Below are 14,352 nucleotides of genomic sequence, written 5' to 3'. Positions count from 1 at the left end.
TTATATGCATGAATCACCCAACCCCCCCCCCTCTCCTCACCCAAAGCAGCACTGGGTGATATGTGTGTCCTTGTCAGTATTGTTATGCACCTTGTCTCTCTGTGCATTATTAATAGAGCCTTAGAGGAGACGCAGACGGAAGGCCACAGGGAAGGATGCGGAGAGGGCGAAGCAGCGGCAGACAGCGGCCCGTTGCGCGAAGGTGAGGCGGAGGTGGATGAGCGTCAGCGGCGGCTGGCCCTGGCCTGTCCGCCTGTGGTGACGTACGGGACGTACCGTGGCCAGAGAGACAGACGCAGGATGATGCACCAGGTGCAGGTGGACTTCCCCATCTCAGAGGGGGATGAGGCCCTGCATGGGAGGGGTTCAACCTCAGGGCGGGAGGGCAGCCCCTTGGGTGGGGTGACACCCTCCGCTTTAGAACTCACCATTTCAAAGCGGAGTGACATTCAGACCATATCGACCAATCAGATTAGCGCTCCAACCTCAGAGACCAATGAGAGAGGGGCTTGGACTTCCGAAACAGACTCTGCTGTTTTGGGTCCAACTGGACTTGGCTCTAGTCACATTCCACTAACAACGCAGACAGCAGAAAGGGCTGGGAGTCAAAGCACCTTCCCTTTATACAGGGAGGCAGGCCTGCCTACTGTAGGAGCTCAGTTCAAGGACTTTCTCTCTGGGGCTGGCTCAGTCACAGTCCCCCCTCCCGCACCCACAGAGGACTTTGTTGATGCCAGGACTAGTACAGCAGGCAGTGAGACCCACAGTGGGGAGCAGAGCCCCCGGGATAGAATCACTCATGCGGAGATGGCCAGCGAGGATACACACAGGGACACAGACAGGGACAGAGACACAGGGCTGAGTGAGCAGACAGAAACCTTATCTACACACTGTGTCCAGACTGGGTCACCTTCATTAGCTGCTGCGTGGCTCAGCGAGCCGCCAGGCACCGAGGGGACTGCGCAGCACACTCATCTGCCTGCTGCTGTTTCCGATGTCGATGGAGGCCAGCTGGCTCCGCATCCCATTTCACCGTCCGCCTCGCTTGCATCAGCGGACGAAAGCCAGGGACCCATGCCAGCAACTAGGCACTCCGATTCTGGGGATGTACTGGATTCAGGCACTGGTGCTGGACTGCACGGATTTGAGTCAGGGGAGGAGGGGGACGTTGGTCCTTCAGACGATCTGTTTGACGAGGCCCTTCATTTGGAGTCTAAAATGATGGTGGATAACATTCTGAGGAATGCTCTAGCGGCCCTAGAGAGAATAGAATCCTCTGAGTTGGAGGGGGACGAAGCGCTCCAGAAGGCCAGTGAGGAGATTTACCTGGTCCTACCCGCAGGACGAGAGGAGGAGAGCATGGAGCAGTCCTTCGAGAAGGATAAGCTCCTGGAGGTAAGGCCTTCAGTGAGAGATGATGACAAACACCCCTCAGTCTTCCCAGCAGAACAGACCCTCTTGTTGAACCCTAACCCTCTGGCGGAGGGCCCCAGGTCTACCCCCTCCTCGGGGTACGAGTCTATCGCAGGCTCGGACACTGACATCAGGAGCAGCCCTGGGCCGGCCTGTGAGAGCAGTGCACCCACCATCTGTGTCTCAGACCACAGGCAGGGAGAACACTGTGCCGAGGGGACCCCAGGCACCAGTCACCAGTTACAGGTCAAAGGTCAACAGCTAAGGGATGCTAATGCTAATGAGCATCCACAAGGGGAAGAGGATTCCCAGCCAAACGATGCTATCACGTCTGAATACAGTGGCAATAAGCACCAGGGAGATGTGTTGCCTCGCTTGAGCGGTGGAGTGTCCCACGAGAAACCAGGTATCCATGGCGATGGTGGGGATATTATTAAAATAACGAGAGCGAGTAATGAGTATGAGTCTGTCTCAGGGAAAACAAATGAAAACAAAGATCAGGTGCTCGGCACTTCAGGGGACAATGGTTGTAACGAGGTGCTAGGCGTTAAAGAAACACAGGTAGGAGACAGAGTAGTCCACGTAGCCAAAGATGATATCGAAAGCAATAGACATAGTCCTAAACAAGATGGTGAGGCTCAATATGGTCCTGTTTCTGTGTCCAATAACTCTGAAAGTCCCAATAAGCTCAACAGCACTCTGAATGACAATACTTCCTTCAGAAACCAAACAGCATTTCCTGAGACTGATCTGTTTAGGAAAGGTTCCAAACCTGAAGCTAAGGGCAATTCTGAGACAGACCTTATGTCAGTCAGACCAAAACACGCCCAAAACTCACTACAACCATCTCAAGTCAGACATGCTAAAGGGCTGAGGCCTATTGCCTGTATAACTCTTCATGATGAAGGCCAAGAAAGCGGTCCTGAAATAACACTGAATGTTCCTCAGACTGAGACCAATGGGCCGAATGGCACTATGGTCAGTGGGGATCAAGGCTTTGCCCTGGTTGAGACTTACTTAGCCTCTGTAGTCTCAGAGGGCTCTGACTCTGGAGGTGAGGAGGATGGGGCCAGCAGCAGACCCACAGGCACCATCTGCATGGACCCTTCTTCCTCAAGGAGACTCCCCAAGGACCTGAGCACCTCAGAGGGCCTTGTGTCTAATTCAGCCCCTGGCTCCGGTAACGAGGACATGCCACAGAGGAGCTCGGTTAGAGCGTATCGCTGCGATGTCTCTCCACAGCAGCAGAGTCAGGACTCAGAGACACCAGGATACAGTGGTGCAGGTTCAGCAGCTGCAGCTATGGCAGGGTTTCACCAGGACCTGAGCAGCAGGCTAGCTGGGCTCCATGCTACAGGGGCTACGGGAGGCCGGAGAGCCCCAGCCCTGGAACCTCTCCTCCCCCTCCTCCCAGTCCCCCAGCTTGCCTTCCACGACATGGAGGCGAGCGGTTTCTCCATTATCGATGAGGAAGAGGAGACTGATGCCGTGTTTGTCAATGATACAGGCCCCATGCTGAGCCCCACGGCGCGGCGGGCCAAGGCCTACCCCTTCTCTCTGTCGCCCATCATGGAGGAAGACAGTCTCCGCGGCGAGGAAGCGGTGGAGGGGGGCCTGTCACGGGATGACAGGGGACTCATGGTGCCACCAGCCACAGAGGAGCTGAGGAGTCTGAGCGGAGGTGTGGGGATGGAGCAGCTGGCCTCGTCCTCCTCTCTGTCCATCCTGTCCCTGCTGCAGTCGGTCAGCGAGCGCCTGCAGTCCAGTGGCTACTCCGACACGGATGCAGACTCAGAGGAGCCCTCCACCCCTCCTCTACGGCGGCCCCTATGGGACTTCTTTAACAGGGGCCAGGCGGAGGGTGAGGAGGGGGATGGCCAGGGAATGGATGGAGACCAAAGTAGCAAGCAGGAGGGCCCAGGCTCTCTGACACTTCCTACTGATCCATTCACTATGGGACCTCGAGAAGAGGGTCCAACGGAGGACGTGAACAATCTGCCCACCCAAAAGCCTGCAGATTCGCCCATGAATCAGTACTTGAAATCAGCGCAGCCAGTGTTGCCAGAGCCTGATGATGACAAACTCATTCCGTGCCTCCGTGATAACAAGTGTCCATCCACAGCAACCGACATGGTAGGTTCAACAGCAACTGACATTTCTATTCAACAATGTTATATGAAAAGCTCATTATGCAGCCTGACATTAAGAAGTAATATATGCTAATATTTGACTCCTGTTTATATCATTTTAGGGGGAAAATTGGAGTTGTGGAAAGGTCATCCCAAGGCCTACTCTGGTGAGTTTCCATCTTTTACATGACTAGTACTTTCTCACTGTCACGCTCATTTCTGATCGCATCTTAATGACTGTCTTATTGTTTGAGGCAGCCTGCCTCCTAATCACTGTGCTGAATAGATTGGAGATGCCAGACGGCCTTTGAGCTGGACAGAACATTTCTCTTCCATTAGCTAATGATACCTCAGGCTATAGAAAGTAGGGCAGCAGCTCTTCTTTTTTTTTAACTTTAATCTCTTCCTAAGGCCTGTCATAAATGGAAATGAGATCTCAATTATGCAACTGCCTATTCATTGCTGTAAAACGCTATCCCATCATCCTGTTTCTCAGGATCTGTACAAAAGGAGTGAGGATCTCGTCTATAGCACTCTAATGACAAGTAAAAACCACCTGCAATGCCAGTCTGCATTCCTGTGGTCTAGCAATGTATATGTGGATTGTTTCATCCAAATAAAACAAATCAGGAATGGGTTTTCTCCACAAAACAACTTGTATGCAGTTTTACATAGATTATGACGTTTATAGGCTCACAACACAGGCAGTGAACGAAGCACTGGGTGCCAAGGATTTGGTCTGCATTGTTGTTTCACACAATCACTAATGGAATTGCCTTGCAACCACACAACCAAGCTTTTCTGTTCTGTTATCCGTGGTGAGAAAGTATTTGTTTTTAAGGATGAAACAAAGGGAGCAAACTATCAAGACTTGGAATGAAGCAGTATTAAGCAGGCAGGGTCTTGTAGGCTGGTGCGATTAACGGATGAAGAAACACAGCGTGTTAATTCTAGAAGAGGCACTGTTTTATAATGACTGCTTGGGGTAGCTCGTGGGCTGGTTGGAGGATTAAGGGCCCCCCTCCTCTCTCCCTGTTCCACATCAGAACTAAGTCTAGTGGTCTCAGGCGTAGTCACTCAGCACCGGGCTCCATTCTGGAAACCCTTCCCCTCAAGCTTTTGAAACCTTACTGTGTTGACACACACCCAGCTTATCATGAAAACAACACCAAACTGCCACAGTTCAGTTGTCACTCAAATATGATGAAACTTTGAAAAAGCACGACTTTTGTTTCCCCTGTATTGAGTCAGTAAGTCAAACTCTGTTTAAAGATCATTTGCGGAGGTTGACTGTCAGACTGCGTCTATTTTACAATATAGCCCACATGTTGCTCTCTACATTTCCCGAATGACTTCCTCTCTGTTTCTTCAGATGAACATCTATGATGGTGTGACATTCTCTGGAGAGAGGCGGACGATCCACACAGACCAGGAGGATTCTGGGATGGTGTTTCCACAGGGTGCCTCTGTGCGAGTCTTGGGAGGATGGTAAGAGGACCTTTAGAGCAAGTGGACTTGTTTTAAGGTTGCTCACTCCTAAAACAGGAAGGATGCTCTTTATGAAGTTGTATATACATCTTTGAATGACCAAAAGTCTAGGCTTCGAGAAGTGTTTCTGTCGGATCAAGGCCTAGAGTTTGGTGAAGCAGGTAGTTGAAAATCTGTCAAACTTGTATAAGTCCCCTGTAAAATAGCCCACCTGGTTCAGAAGGAGCCAGCACTTCTTTAGCATCATTCTCTGCTTTGGACTAATACCCCTGTCTCATCCATTCCCTGCCTGACTCATGCACTCTCACTGAAAAATAGCCTTATTATTACTGAACATGAGGCTTAGGAAGTGTAGCTTATGTCAAATCAGAACATTTAGTTTAAATCGTGATTGATTCCTCTGAGCCCCCATATGTTCCTTCCCACTGTGTGTGGGGGGGGGGGGGGGTAATCTCCTGGGCTGGTGGTGACAGATGGTGATTGGCTAATTTATCGCTTTTCGCTCCCATTGATAGACCTGTCTGTTGATGAATCTGTCCTCGCAAGACCTTCTTTTAATGTGATACGTGTTCCAACATCATGCCACAAGCCAATCACATTGTGAGGCGGTACTGTTAATCATAAGGGTTGCGTAATAAGCCACACAAACACTGCCGTCACTGAACTGGTGCGGTCGTGCGCCGATGCTAAATTTAATATAGGAAAAACACTGTACATCAATGTACTATCAGCTCCATATCATCTTACTACTGCAGTTGGAAAAAGACGGTGCTTCCATTTATATTTCATGATGGAAAAGCTAAAAAGCATTCCTGTACGGTGCCTTCGGAAAGTATTCAGACCCCTTGACTTTTTCCACATTTTGTTACGTTACAGCCTTATTTTAAAATTGATTAAATTGCTTTTTCCCCTCATCAATCTACACATAATACCCCATAATGACTAAGCAAAAACAGGTTTTTAGAAATTTTTGCAAATGTATTACCAATAAAAAACAGAAATATTACATTTGCATAAGTATTCAGACCCTTTACTCAGTACTTTGTTGAAGCACCTTTGGCAGTGATTACAGCATTGAGTCTTCTTGGGTATGACACTACAATCTTGGCACACCTGTATTTGGGGAGTTTCTCCCATTCTTTTTTGCAGATCCTTTCAAACACTGTCAGGTTGGATGGGCAGCGTCGCTGCACAGCTATTTTCAGGTCTCTCCAGAGATGTTAGATTGGGTTCAAGTCCTGGCTCTGGCTGGGCCACTCAAGGACATTCAGAGACTTGTCCCGAAGCCACTCCTGCGCTGTCTTGGCTGTGTGCTTAGGGTCGTTGTCTTGTTGGAAGGTGAACCTTCGCCCCCAGTCTGAGGTCTTGAGCGCTCTGGTGCAGATTTTCATCAAGTATCTCTCTGTACTTTGTTCCGTTCATCTTTCCCTCGATCCTGACTAGTCTTCCAGTTCCTGCTGTTGAAAAACATCCCCACAGCGTGATGCTGTCTCCACCATGCTTCACCGTAGAGATGGTGCCAGGTTTCCTCCAGACGTGGCATTCAGGCCAAAGAGTTCAATCTTGGTTTCATCAGTCCAGAGAATCTTGTTTCTCATGGTCTGAGAGTCTTTAGGTGCCTTTTGGCAAACTCCAAGCGGGCTGTCATGTGCCTTTTACGGAGGAGCGGCTTCCGTCTGGCCACTCTACCATAAAGGCCTGATTGGTGGAGTGCTGCAGAGATGGTTGTCCTTCTGGAAGTTTCTCCCATCTCCACAGAAGAACTCTAGAGCTCTGTCAGAGTAACCATCGAGTTCTAGGTCACCTCCCGGACCAAGGCCCTTCTCCCCTGATTGCTCAGCTTGGCCGGGCTGCCAGCTCTAGGAAGATCCTCGGTGGTTCCCAACTTCTTTCATTTAAGAATGATGGAGGCCACTGTGTTCTTGGGGACCTTCAATTCTGCAGAAATGTTTTGGTACCCTTCCCCAGATCAGTGCCTCGGCACAATCCTGTCTCAGAGCTCTACGGACAATTCCTTCAACCTCATGGCTTGGTTTTGCTCTGACATGCACTGTCAACTGTGGAACCTTATATAGATATGTGTGTGCTTTTCCAAATCATATCCAATCAATTTAATTTACCACAGTTGAACTCCAATCAAGTTGTAGAAACATTTCAAATATGATCAATGGAAACAGGATGCACCTGAGCTCAATTTCGAGTCTCATAGGAAAGGGTCTGAGTACTTATTTAAGTAAGGTATTTCTGTTTATACATTTTAATACATTTGCAAAAAAAAAAAAAAGGTTTTCACTTTGTCTTTATGGGGTATTGTGTGTAGATTGCTGAGGATTTTTTTTTATTTAATCCATTTTAGAATAAGGCTGAAACGTAACTAAATGTGGAAAAAGTAAATGGGTCTGAATACTTTCCGAAGGCACTGTATACTAGCAATACGTTTAGTTGTTAATATTCATATCATGCCGCACTAGGTTTAACTAATGCACATGACAGTATGTCTCTGTGCCTCTCTGCCAGAGGCAGAGCAGGTTTACATCCAGAGAAGCCTGGTAGATGTGTGCTATGCTGTAAGACTGCTCTCATATTTAATGGGTGCCGAACCAGAAACCTTCAGTCTTGCGAACATGTTCTGCCGCCGTGTGCTTTTTGTCAAACGACTCACGCAAAGGCAGGCTCACTCGACTCTGCACGCCATCACTAGTGAAAGTTTGCTGCCTTACGCAACATCTCATTCTTAATGGATGGGCCCACCTTCCATTTGTGTACTAGTACGTTGGCTCGGCCCCCCTTTCCCTAGTCCTGTTGTATTATTTACACCAAACCGTCATTCCCGAACATAAAGTGGGAAAGGCAAAGCAGCTTTCAGACCATGTGACTGGGAGCTCTCTCCCCTGTCCACAAGAGCGGTGGAGAGAAAGAAAGCGAGTCACGTTCTTGTGCTTGTGTGTGTTCTCCCCCATCCACTTCTCAGGTTAACCAACCAACTGGCGTTCCATTGTTCCCTCTACGTTCCACAGAGGAAGTCATGTGTACCACCGCTTTGTTCTTCCCCAACTAGTTTTGATTTGCCGTACAAGAGCTACTTTACAGGTTGACTTATTCAAGTTCAACAGATTTTCAACTACCTGACTCAGCAAACTCCTAGTGGTTCTGGACACCCAGATTGTTGGTCATTCAAAGTTTTGAATTCAGTTCAAGTTCATCAGTGAAGGCGTGAGCCACAAATGGTTTCTCCTGCATGCTAGTTATGAGGGATTTGACTTTCTCATGAGATGCTTCCTCCCTCCTTGGGCTTCAACCCAGCAGCCTATCCTATCAGGAGCTATTGATCTCTGTCTCTCATGGTGGATGTGTAATCAGTGAAAGCAGCCTAAGCCTTTTGGGAGAACCCTGTCTGTCTGAGTCAATATAGACAGATTCCTACAGCTTCAAAGCCGTTCCTGACCATCCACATAGATTATTTATGGAAGGAGACCATGATTAACATGGGAAAAAGTCCCTGAAAATACTTGTTTATGGGCTACTGGCGACACAAACACACACAAACACACAATAGTGTTGTTTACACTGCACACATCACACCGCTGTGTTATTTTCAGAATCCACAATATTTGTTGACTTGGCAAGTTTAACCCCAGATAAAAGGCAGTGTTCTGGTCAAGTCTCAGCAGGGATATTGAACTATTGAAGGACTCTGCTTGGTTTCCCCATGCCCCCTACTGTGAGCTGTGGGCCTGTCGTTCAGGGGCATGAGTAAGCAGCTTTTAATATTTCAACAGAAGAAAAAAAACATTTGTGATTGCCAGATTGATTTCCATTACTGTCAGCCCAGTGCTGTATCCTTCTCTTCGACGTGTAACTTTAATCACCAGCTGTTGTTGTGTTGGGTGTGTGTCTGTACTGGTACGGTGTGAATTCTAGGTCCTGTCACCAAGGTTTCCATGGCAATGCCCCTGCTCTGTTTGTGTGTGCTCTGTGTGGTCAGTTGGTGGCTGGCATCTCTTTTTGTGCTTAGTGGGTGAGAGAGAATGAGAGTGTGAGTGCGTGTGTGTGTGTGAGGGAGAGAGAGAGTGAGATTGAAGTGGGTGCTCACACAGTGTGTGTGTGTGTGTGTCGTAGCTGGCTGCTGTACCTGGAACCGGGGTTCCAGGGCCCCTGGGTGCTACTGGAGGAAGGGGAGACGGTACTGAGCCACCAACCAGGCCAGCAACATGCCAGCCAGGGGATAAAGAACAAGCCCACCAGCATCACCATCGGCTCCATCAGAAGACTAGTAAAGGTGGGTATATTTATTACCATTAAATTACAGTATCAAGTGCCATTAGTGATTTCCCTCCAACTATTGGGAGACAATGGTTCCATTATTTACACCTCCCAGTAGCCTCCGGCCACAGTCAATCATAAATTGTATTAATTAATCCTCTCCATCTAAATGGCATGGCTTGAATATGATTTTCTGTAGTTTTCAACTAACCTGTCACTGTTACAAATAGAAGAGAGGCGTAAAGTGAACAGTGTAGCCAAGCTGTCGTCTCAAAGGATACAACGGGGGGAAGTGCCGAAAAGCACAGAGCTGGAAGGACACTGAAGATCTGGTAGAGGGCCAGGGTCTCTCTATCCCTCCTTCTTTCATTCTCTCCTCTACTTCTCTGACTTTCTCTCTCTCTCTCTCTCTCTCTCTCTCACACACTCTCTTTCGTCCTCTCTATCTTCCCCTCTCTCAGCCTTAGGCATTATAGTGGGGCCTGATAGAGTAGGATTGATAGAGCGGTGTGTGGAGGAATGTCTCCACATGTTGAGGGAATGCTGTTGTGTCTCTCTCACCGTTCAGGATGACGGCACTCCAGAAATTCATCTGCTTCCGGACGGAGCGCCAGGAGGAGCCACGGAGCATCTCCACTCGAAAGCGGACATCTTGGGAACACATGGCGGACCTATCCACCTGTCAAACCTGACTGTCAAGTCTGGCTGGTGAGGAGCCCTATCCTATTCCTAGCCTGTTAGTGGTATCTGTAACTGTGTAGCTGAACTCACTGCCATTGTGTGAGAGAGAGAGCTTCAGTAGCTACAGGCTATATAGACTCAAATAGGAAGCGCCATCATTGCTAAAACAACAGGGGAACTGACTCATTGAGAAGACGTGTCCTTGCCAACCGGCGTCTATATTGTTTCTACTGAATTTGGGTGGAATGTTCTCTGCTGGGTCATTGAGCTGCAGCTGTTAGCATGCACCTGTTAGGAAAGTCAATTTCCTGCTCAAAGTGTTTGTAAAGCACAAACATTGGGTATTACAGGAATGTTTAAGAGAATAGGGTACTAATATACAAGTAGAAGTGACGCCCTGTCCAGTTCAGGAATGAACACTTCGAAATGAAGTTTTCGCACGACCCACTTCAGGGTGGAGGTAGTGGGGTAGCCTAGTTATTGAGGTAATTCCTCAATAAAGACTCTGTAAAACTTCACAAACACACCCGCATTTACGGTAGAAGAAAGGCACATTTAGGATCGGAATATCACTGCCGTAGTATGATGCCGCAGCCTCTGATCATTCTGACTGATTGATGAACCAACAACAGCAAACATTAAATGTTTTGGAAGCATGCCAGGATTTACTCCAGGTCATTAGCCGTTTTTACAAGATCATACGCCTTTGTCAACATTGTCTGGCGTCCATTAAAATAGTTATATATTGTTCAACTACCACCTACTGCACGGTCTGCATTGAAGCAGATTGAAATATTTCAAGGTGAAGGCATCTTGGTTGTTCCATAGTAACAGATTTTCAATACAATATTTTTCCTCTCACAGAGAAGATAAAGTGATTTCTATTGTAGTGGAGATTAGTGACACTGACTGTATGACTTTTGGACAAAGTATTGTTGTTTCTTTTAATCATGTTATTTTATATTTTAAATATATCACAGTCACCAACAACAACAACAAAACACACACAATCACCAACAACAGCATAACACAATACAACATATACACAAAGCACACAAAAAATAGAAACAACAATATCGAGGTCATCTAAAAAATCTAACATAAGCAGCTAAAAAAATGTCACTGAATTCTACTAGTCATTACTCTTTTTCACAATTTAATTTTTGTACTTTTATTTTTTACAATTAGTTTTTATAGTTTTCCTGGCAAATAATGAAGCATCTTCCCAAAAAATAAGAGTGAAAATGTACTGTATACAGTGCATTCGGAAAGTATTCAGACCCCTTGACTTTTTCCACATTTTGTTACGTTGCAGCCTTATTCTGAAATGCAGTAAATATTTTTTCCCACTCATCAATCTACACACAATACCCCATAATGACAAAGCAAAAACAGGTTTTTATATATTTTTGCAAATGTATTACACATAAATAACTGAAATATCACTTTTTTTCACAGAAATATACATTTGCATAATTATTCAGACCCTTTACTCAGTACTTTGTTGAAGCACCTTTGGCAGCGATTACCGCCTTGAGTCTTCTTGGATATGACGTTACAATCTTGGCACACCTGTTTTTGGGGAGTTTCTCCCATCTCTGCAGATCCTCTCAAGCTCTCTAAGGGTGGATGGGGACCTTCGCTGCACAGCTATTTTCAGGTCTCTCCAGATATGTTAGATCGGGTTCAAGTCCGGGCTCTGGCTTGGCCACTCAAGGACATTCAGAGACTTGTCCTGCAGCCACTCCTGCATTGTCTTGGCTGTGTGCTGTCATGACGTGACTATCATTAATGTGATGACTGTTTCATCAAATCAATTAACTATGTTTAGTTATTACGTGATTAAATTAATAATGTAACAATTAACTAATTAGCAATCTTGGGGCACCAAGGAAAAAGTTATTTAAACGAGTTACTATCTCCCAACTTAAACTCAAAAAATATAAATATCTCTTACATCAATAACAGTCAATTATTAATTATTATTACCTCATATCAGTCTCATACTGACGTCGTTGACCTCATAAATCTGCACGAACCCTAGTCTAAATGATGATTCAGCGATACACAAATTGGCTTAATTATTTATTTACTAACTAACTAAATAATCACACAGAAATACATAAACACACACAGGTTGAATTGATTACTAACATAATGCAATGAAAAGTCCCTAGTGGACTAACCCGATATGACTGCTTGTTACACGATGGAAAGGGTGGGGAAAGAAATAGCGGGAGAGACAGAGAGGGACCCACCGTACATACAGTTGGAAAACTATACTCATGGGAATGTGAATACTTTGCACATGAACGACCGCTCATTCGAAAATAATTGCAATGTATATATTTACGCTTGTATGTCTTTGTCGTTTCTCTCTGTTAAAATCGCCCGGTCCGTCTATGGGGAGTCGTTCGACAGAAGTCTCTGGTTTGTCCAACAGTGGTCGAAATGTCCTTTATAGTTGTAATAGGCTACTTTGTCTCGGAGTGTTCGTTAGATTCGATCCTTCACATGTACCACACGGTGGTGAGAGGAAAATGTTCTTCCCCTCTTGTCTTCGTTAGACTGGATCCTTCAAATATTACCCATGCAGTGGTCTGTGGTAGAGTTTACTAGACTAAAGACTGAATGTTCCGATGTAGTCTTTATCTTCTTCACTCGAGAGTTTCAGAGTCTTACCGTTTTCTGGTCTGGTAGTTTTAAACCATTTCAATATGTGGATGATTCTCACGTTCTCTGGTCTCAATGGTTCATTATTCAGGGTACAGCTAGGACCACTTTACACACTTGCAGCAACCCGGCTTGTTTTGTTCTCTAGAGATTTTTTTCTTCACTTGTGTTGAGAGTTTCTAACCATTTCGTAACATTCAGCTCATGCTGTCGGTCACGCTGGTCTGTTGTAAATTTCATTAGGAGTCCTTTATAAGAACTCTGGAAAAGGGGGCGTTCCATCCTTTTGGCATAATGTCTATGCTCACGTGGGCGTGGTTACTGACTGGGTAAAACTTTGAATGACATCAATTATCTAATTTAGAAGGCTAGAATCATATTGCTATCTTTTCATTTCATATTTAATCATATAAGTTTCACAACATTTAGATATAAATCTGATAACTGGGATGTATACATTTGTAGATTTACCATTATCTTGCTATACCATCTTTAATGACATCACAAAACAACAAATGATATGACATGATTATTGTTTGGATCCTCACCAACCATTTCCCACATTCTTTATGTTAGAAACATTGTTTCATTATCCACGTTTGGATGTTGGAGTTTTGGCTGCAGATTCTCTCTCTACACACATCAGATTCCTTTGTGCAATACTGCAGGTCCAGAGAGAGAAAGTCTACAACCGGTCATTAAAGTCATAAAACCGCCCCTCCCCCCCCCTTCTCCTCTCTGGTGGGAGAGAGGGGGGGCTCTCTTTGATCCTCACCCAGGAGGGAAAGTCATGACAGTGCTTAGGGTCGTTGTCCTGTTGGAAGGTGAACTTTCACCCCTGTCTGAGGTCCTGAGTGCTCTGGAGCAGGTTTTCATCAAGGATCTCTCTGTACTTTGCTCCGTTCATCTTTCCCTCGATCCTAACTAGTCTCCCAGTCCCTGCTGCTGAAAAAGATCCCCACAGCATGATGCTGCCACCACCATGCTTCATTGTAGGGATGGTATTGGCAAGGTGATGAGCGGTGCCTGGTTTCCTCCAGAAGTGACTGTCAGAGTGACCATCAGGCTCTTGGTCACCTCCCTGACCAAGGCTCATCTCCCCCGATTGCTCAGTTTGGCCAGGCGGCCTGCTCTAGGAAGAGTCTTGGTGGTTCCAAACTTATTCCATTTAAGAATGATGGGGCCCACTGTGTTATTGGGGACCTTCAATGCTGCATAAATGTTTTGGTACTGTTCCCCAGATCTGTGCCTTGACACAATCCTGTCTCGGCTTGGTTTTTGCTTATATAGATCCTAATATAGACAAGTGTGTGCCTTTCCAAATCATGTCCAATCAATTGAATTTACCACAGGTGAACTCCAATCAAGATGTAGAAACATCTCAAGGATGATCAATGGAAATAGGATGCACCTGAGCTAAATTTTGAGGATCATAGCAAAGGGACTGAAAACTAATGTAAATAAGCTATTTCTGTTTTTATTTTTAATACATTTGCAAAAATATCAAAAAACTTTTTTTTTGCTTTGTCATTATGGGGTATTGTGTGTAGATTGATGAGGGGAAAACATTTTTTCATCAATTTTAGAACAAGGCTGCAACATAACAAAATGTAGAAAAGGTGAAGGGGTCTGAATACTTTCCGAATGCACTGTATATACAGTGTGAGAGTTCTCAATGTACACTGAGTATACCAAACATTAGGAA

At 46.0% G+C, this 14,352-nt stretch overlaps 1 protein-coding gene across 2 annotated transcripts in view; it reads left to right on the top strand.

The window, feature by feature from the left end:
• LOC106567691 (uncharacterized) overlaps positions 1-14,352 on the top strand; it is a 76,216-nt gene that overhangs the window by 30,003 nt on the left and 31,861 nt on the right. For both annotated transcript variants that reach the window (XM_014137279.2, XM_045693528.1), the window contains exons 4-8: positions 117-3,546; positions 3,665-3,709; positions 4,915-5,030; positions 9,150-9,309; positions 9,862-10,001. In XM_014137279.2, coding sequence (XP_013992754.2) covers positions 117-3,546; positions 3,665-3,709; positions 4,915-5,030; positions 9,150-9,309; positions 9,862-10,001 — 3,891 coding nt within the window. The remainder of the gene's footprint in view (positions 1-116; positions 3,547-3,664; positions 3,710-4,914; positions 5,031-9,149; positions 9,310-9,861; positions 10,002-14,352) is intronic.

This window comes from Salmo salar, chromosome ssa13, assembly GCF_905237065.1.
Source record: "Salmo salar chromosome ssa13, Ssal_v3.1, whole genome shotgun sequence".
In the NCBI taxonomy this organism is placed as follows: Eukaryota; Metazoa; Chordata; class Actinopteri; order Salmoniformes; family Salmonidae; genus Salmo; species Salmo salar.
Note: the sequence above shows the minus strand (reverse complement) of the source record. Positions and strands in the feature narration are given on the sequence as shown.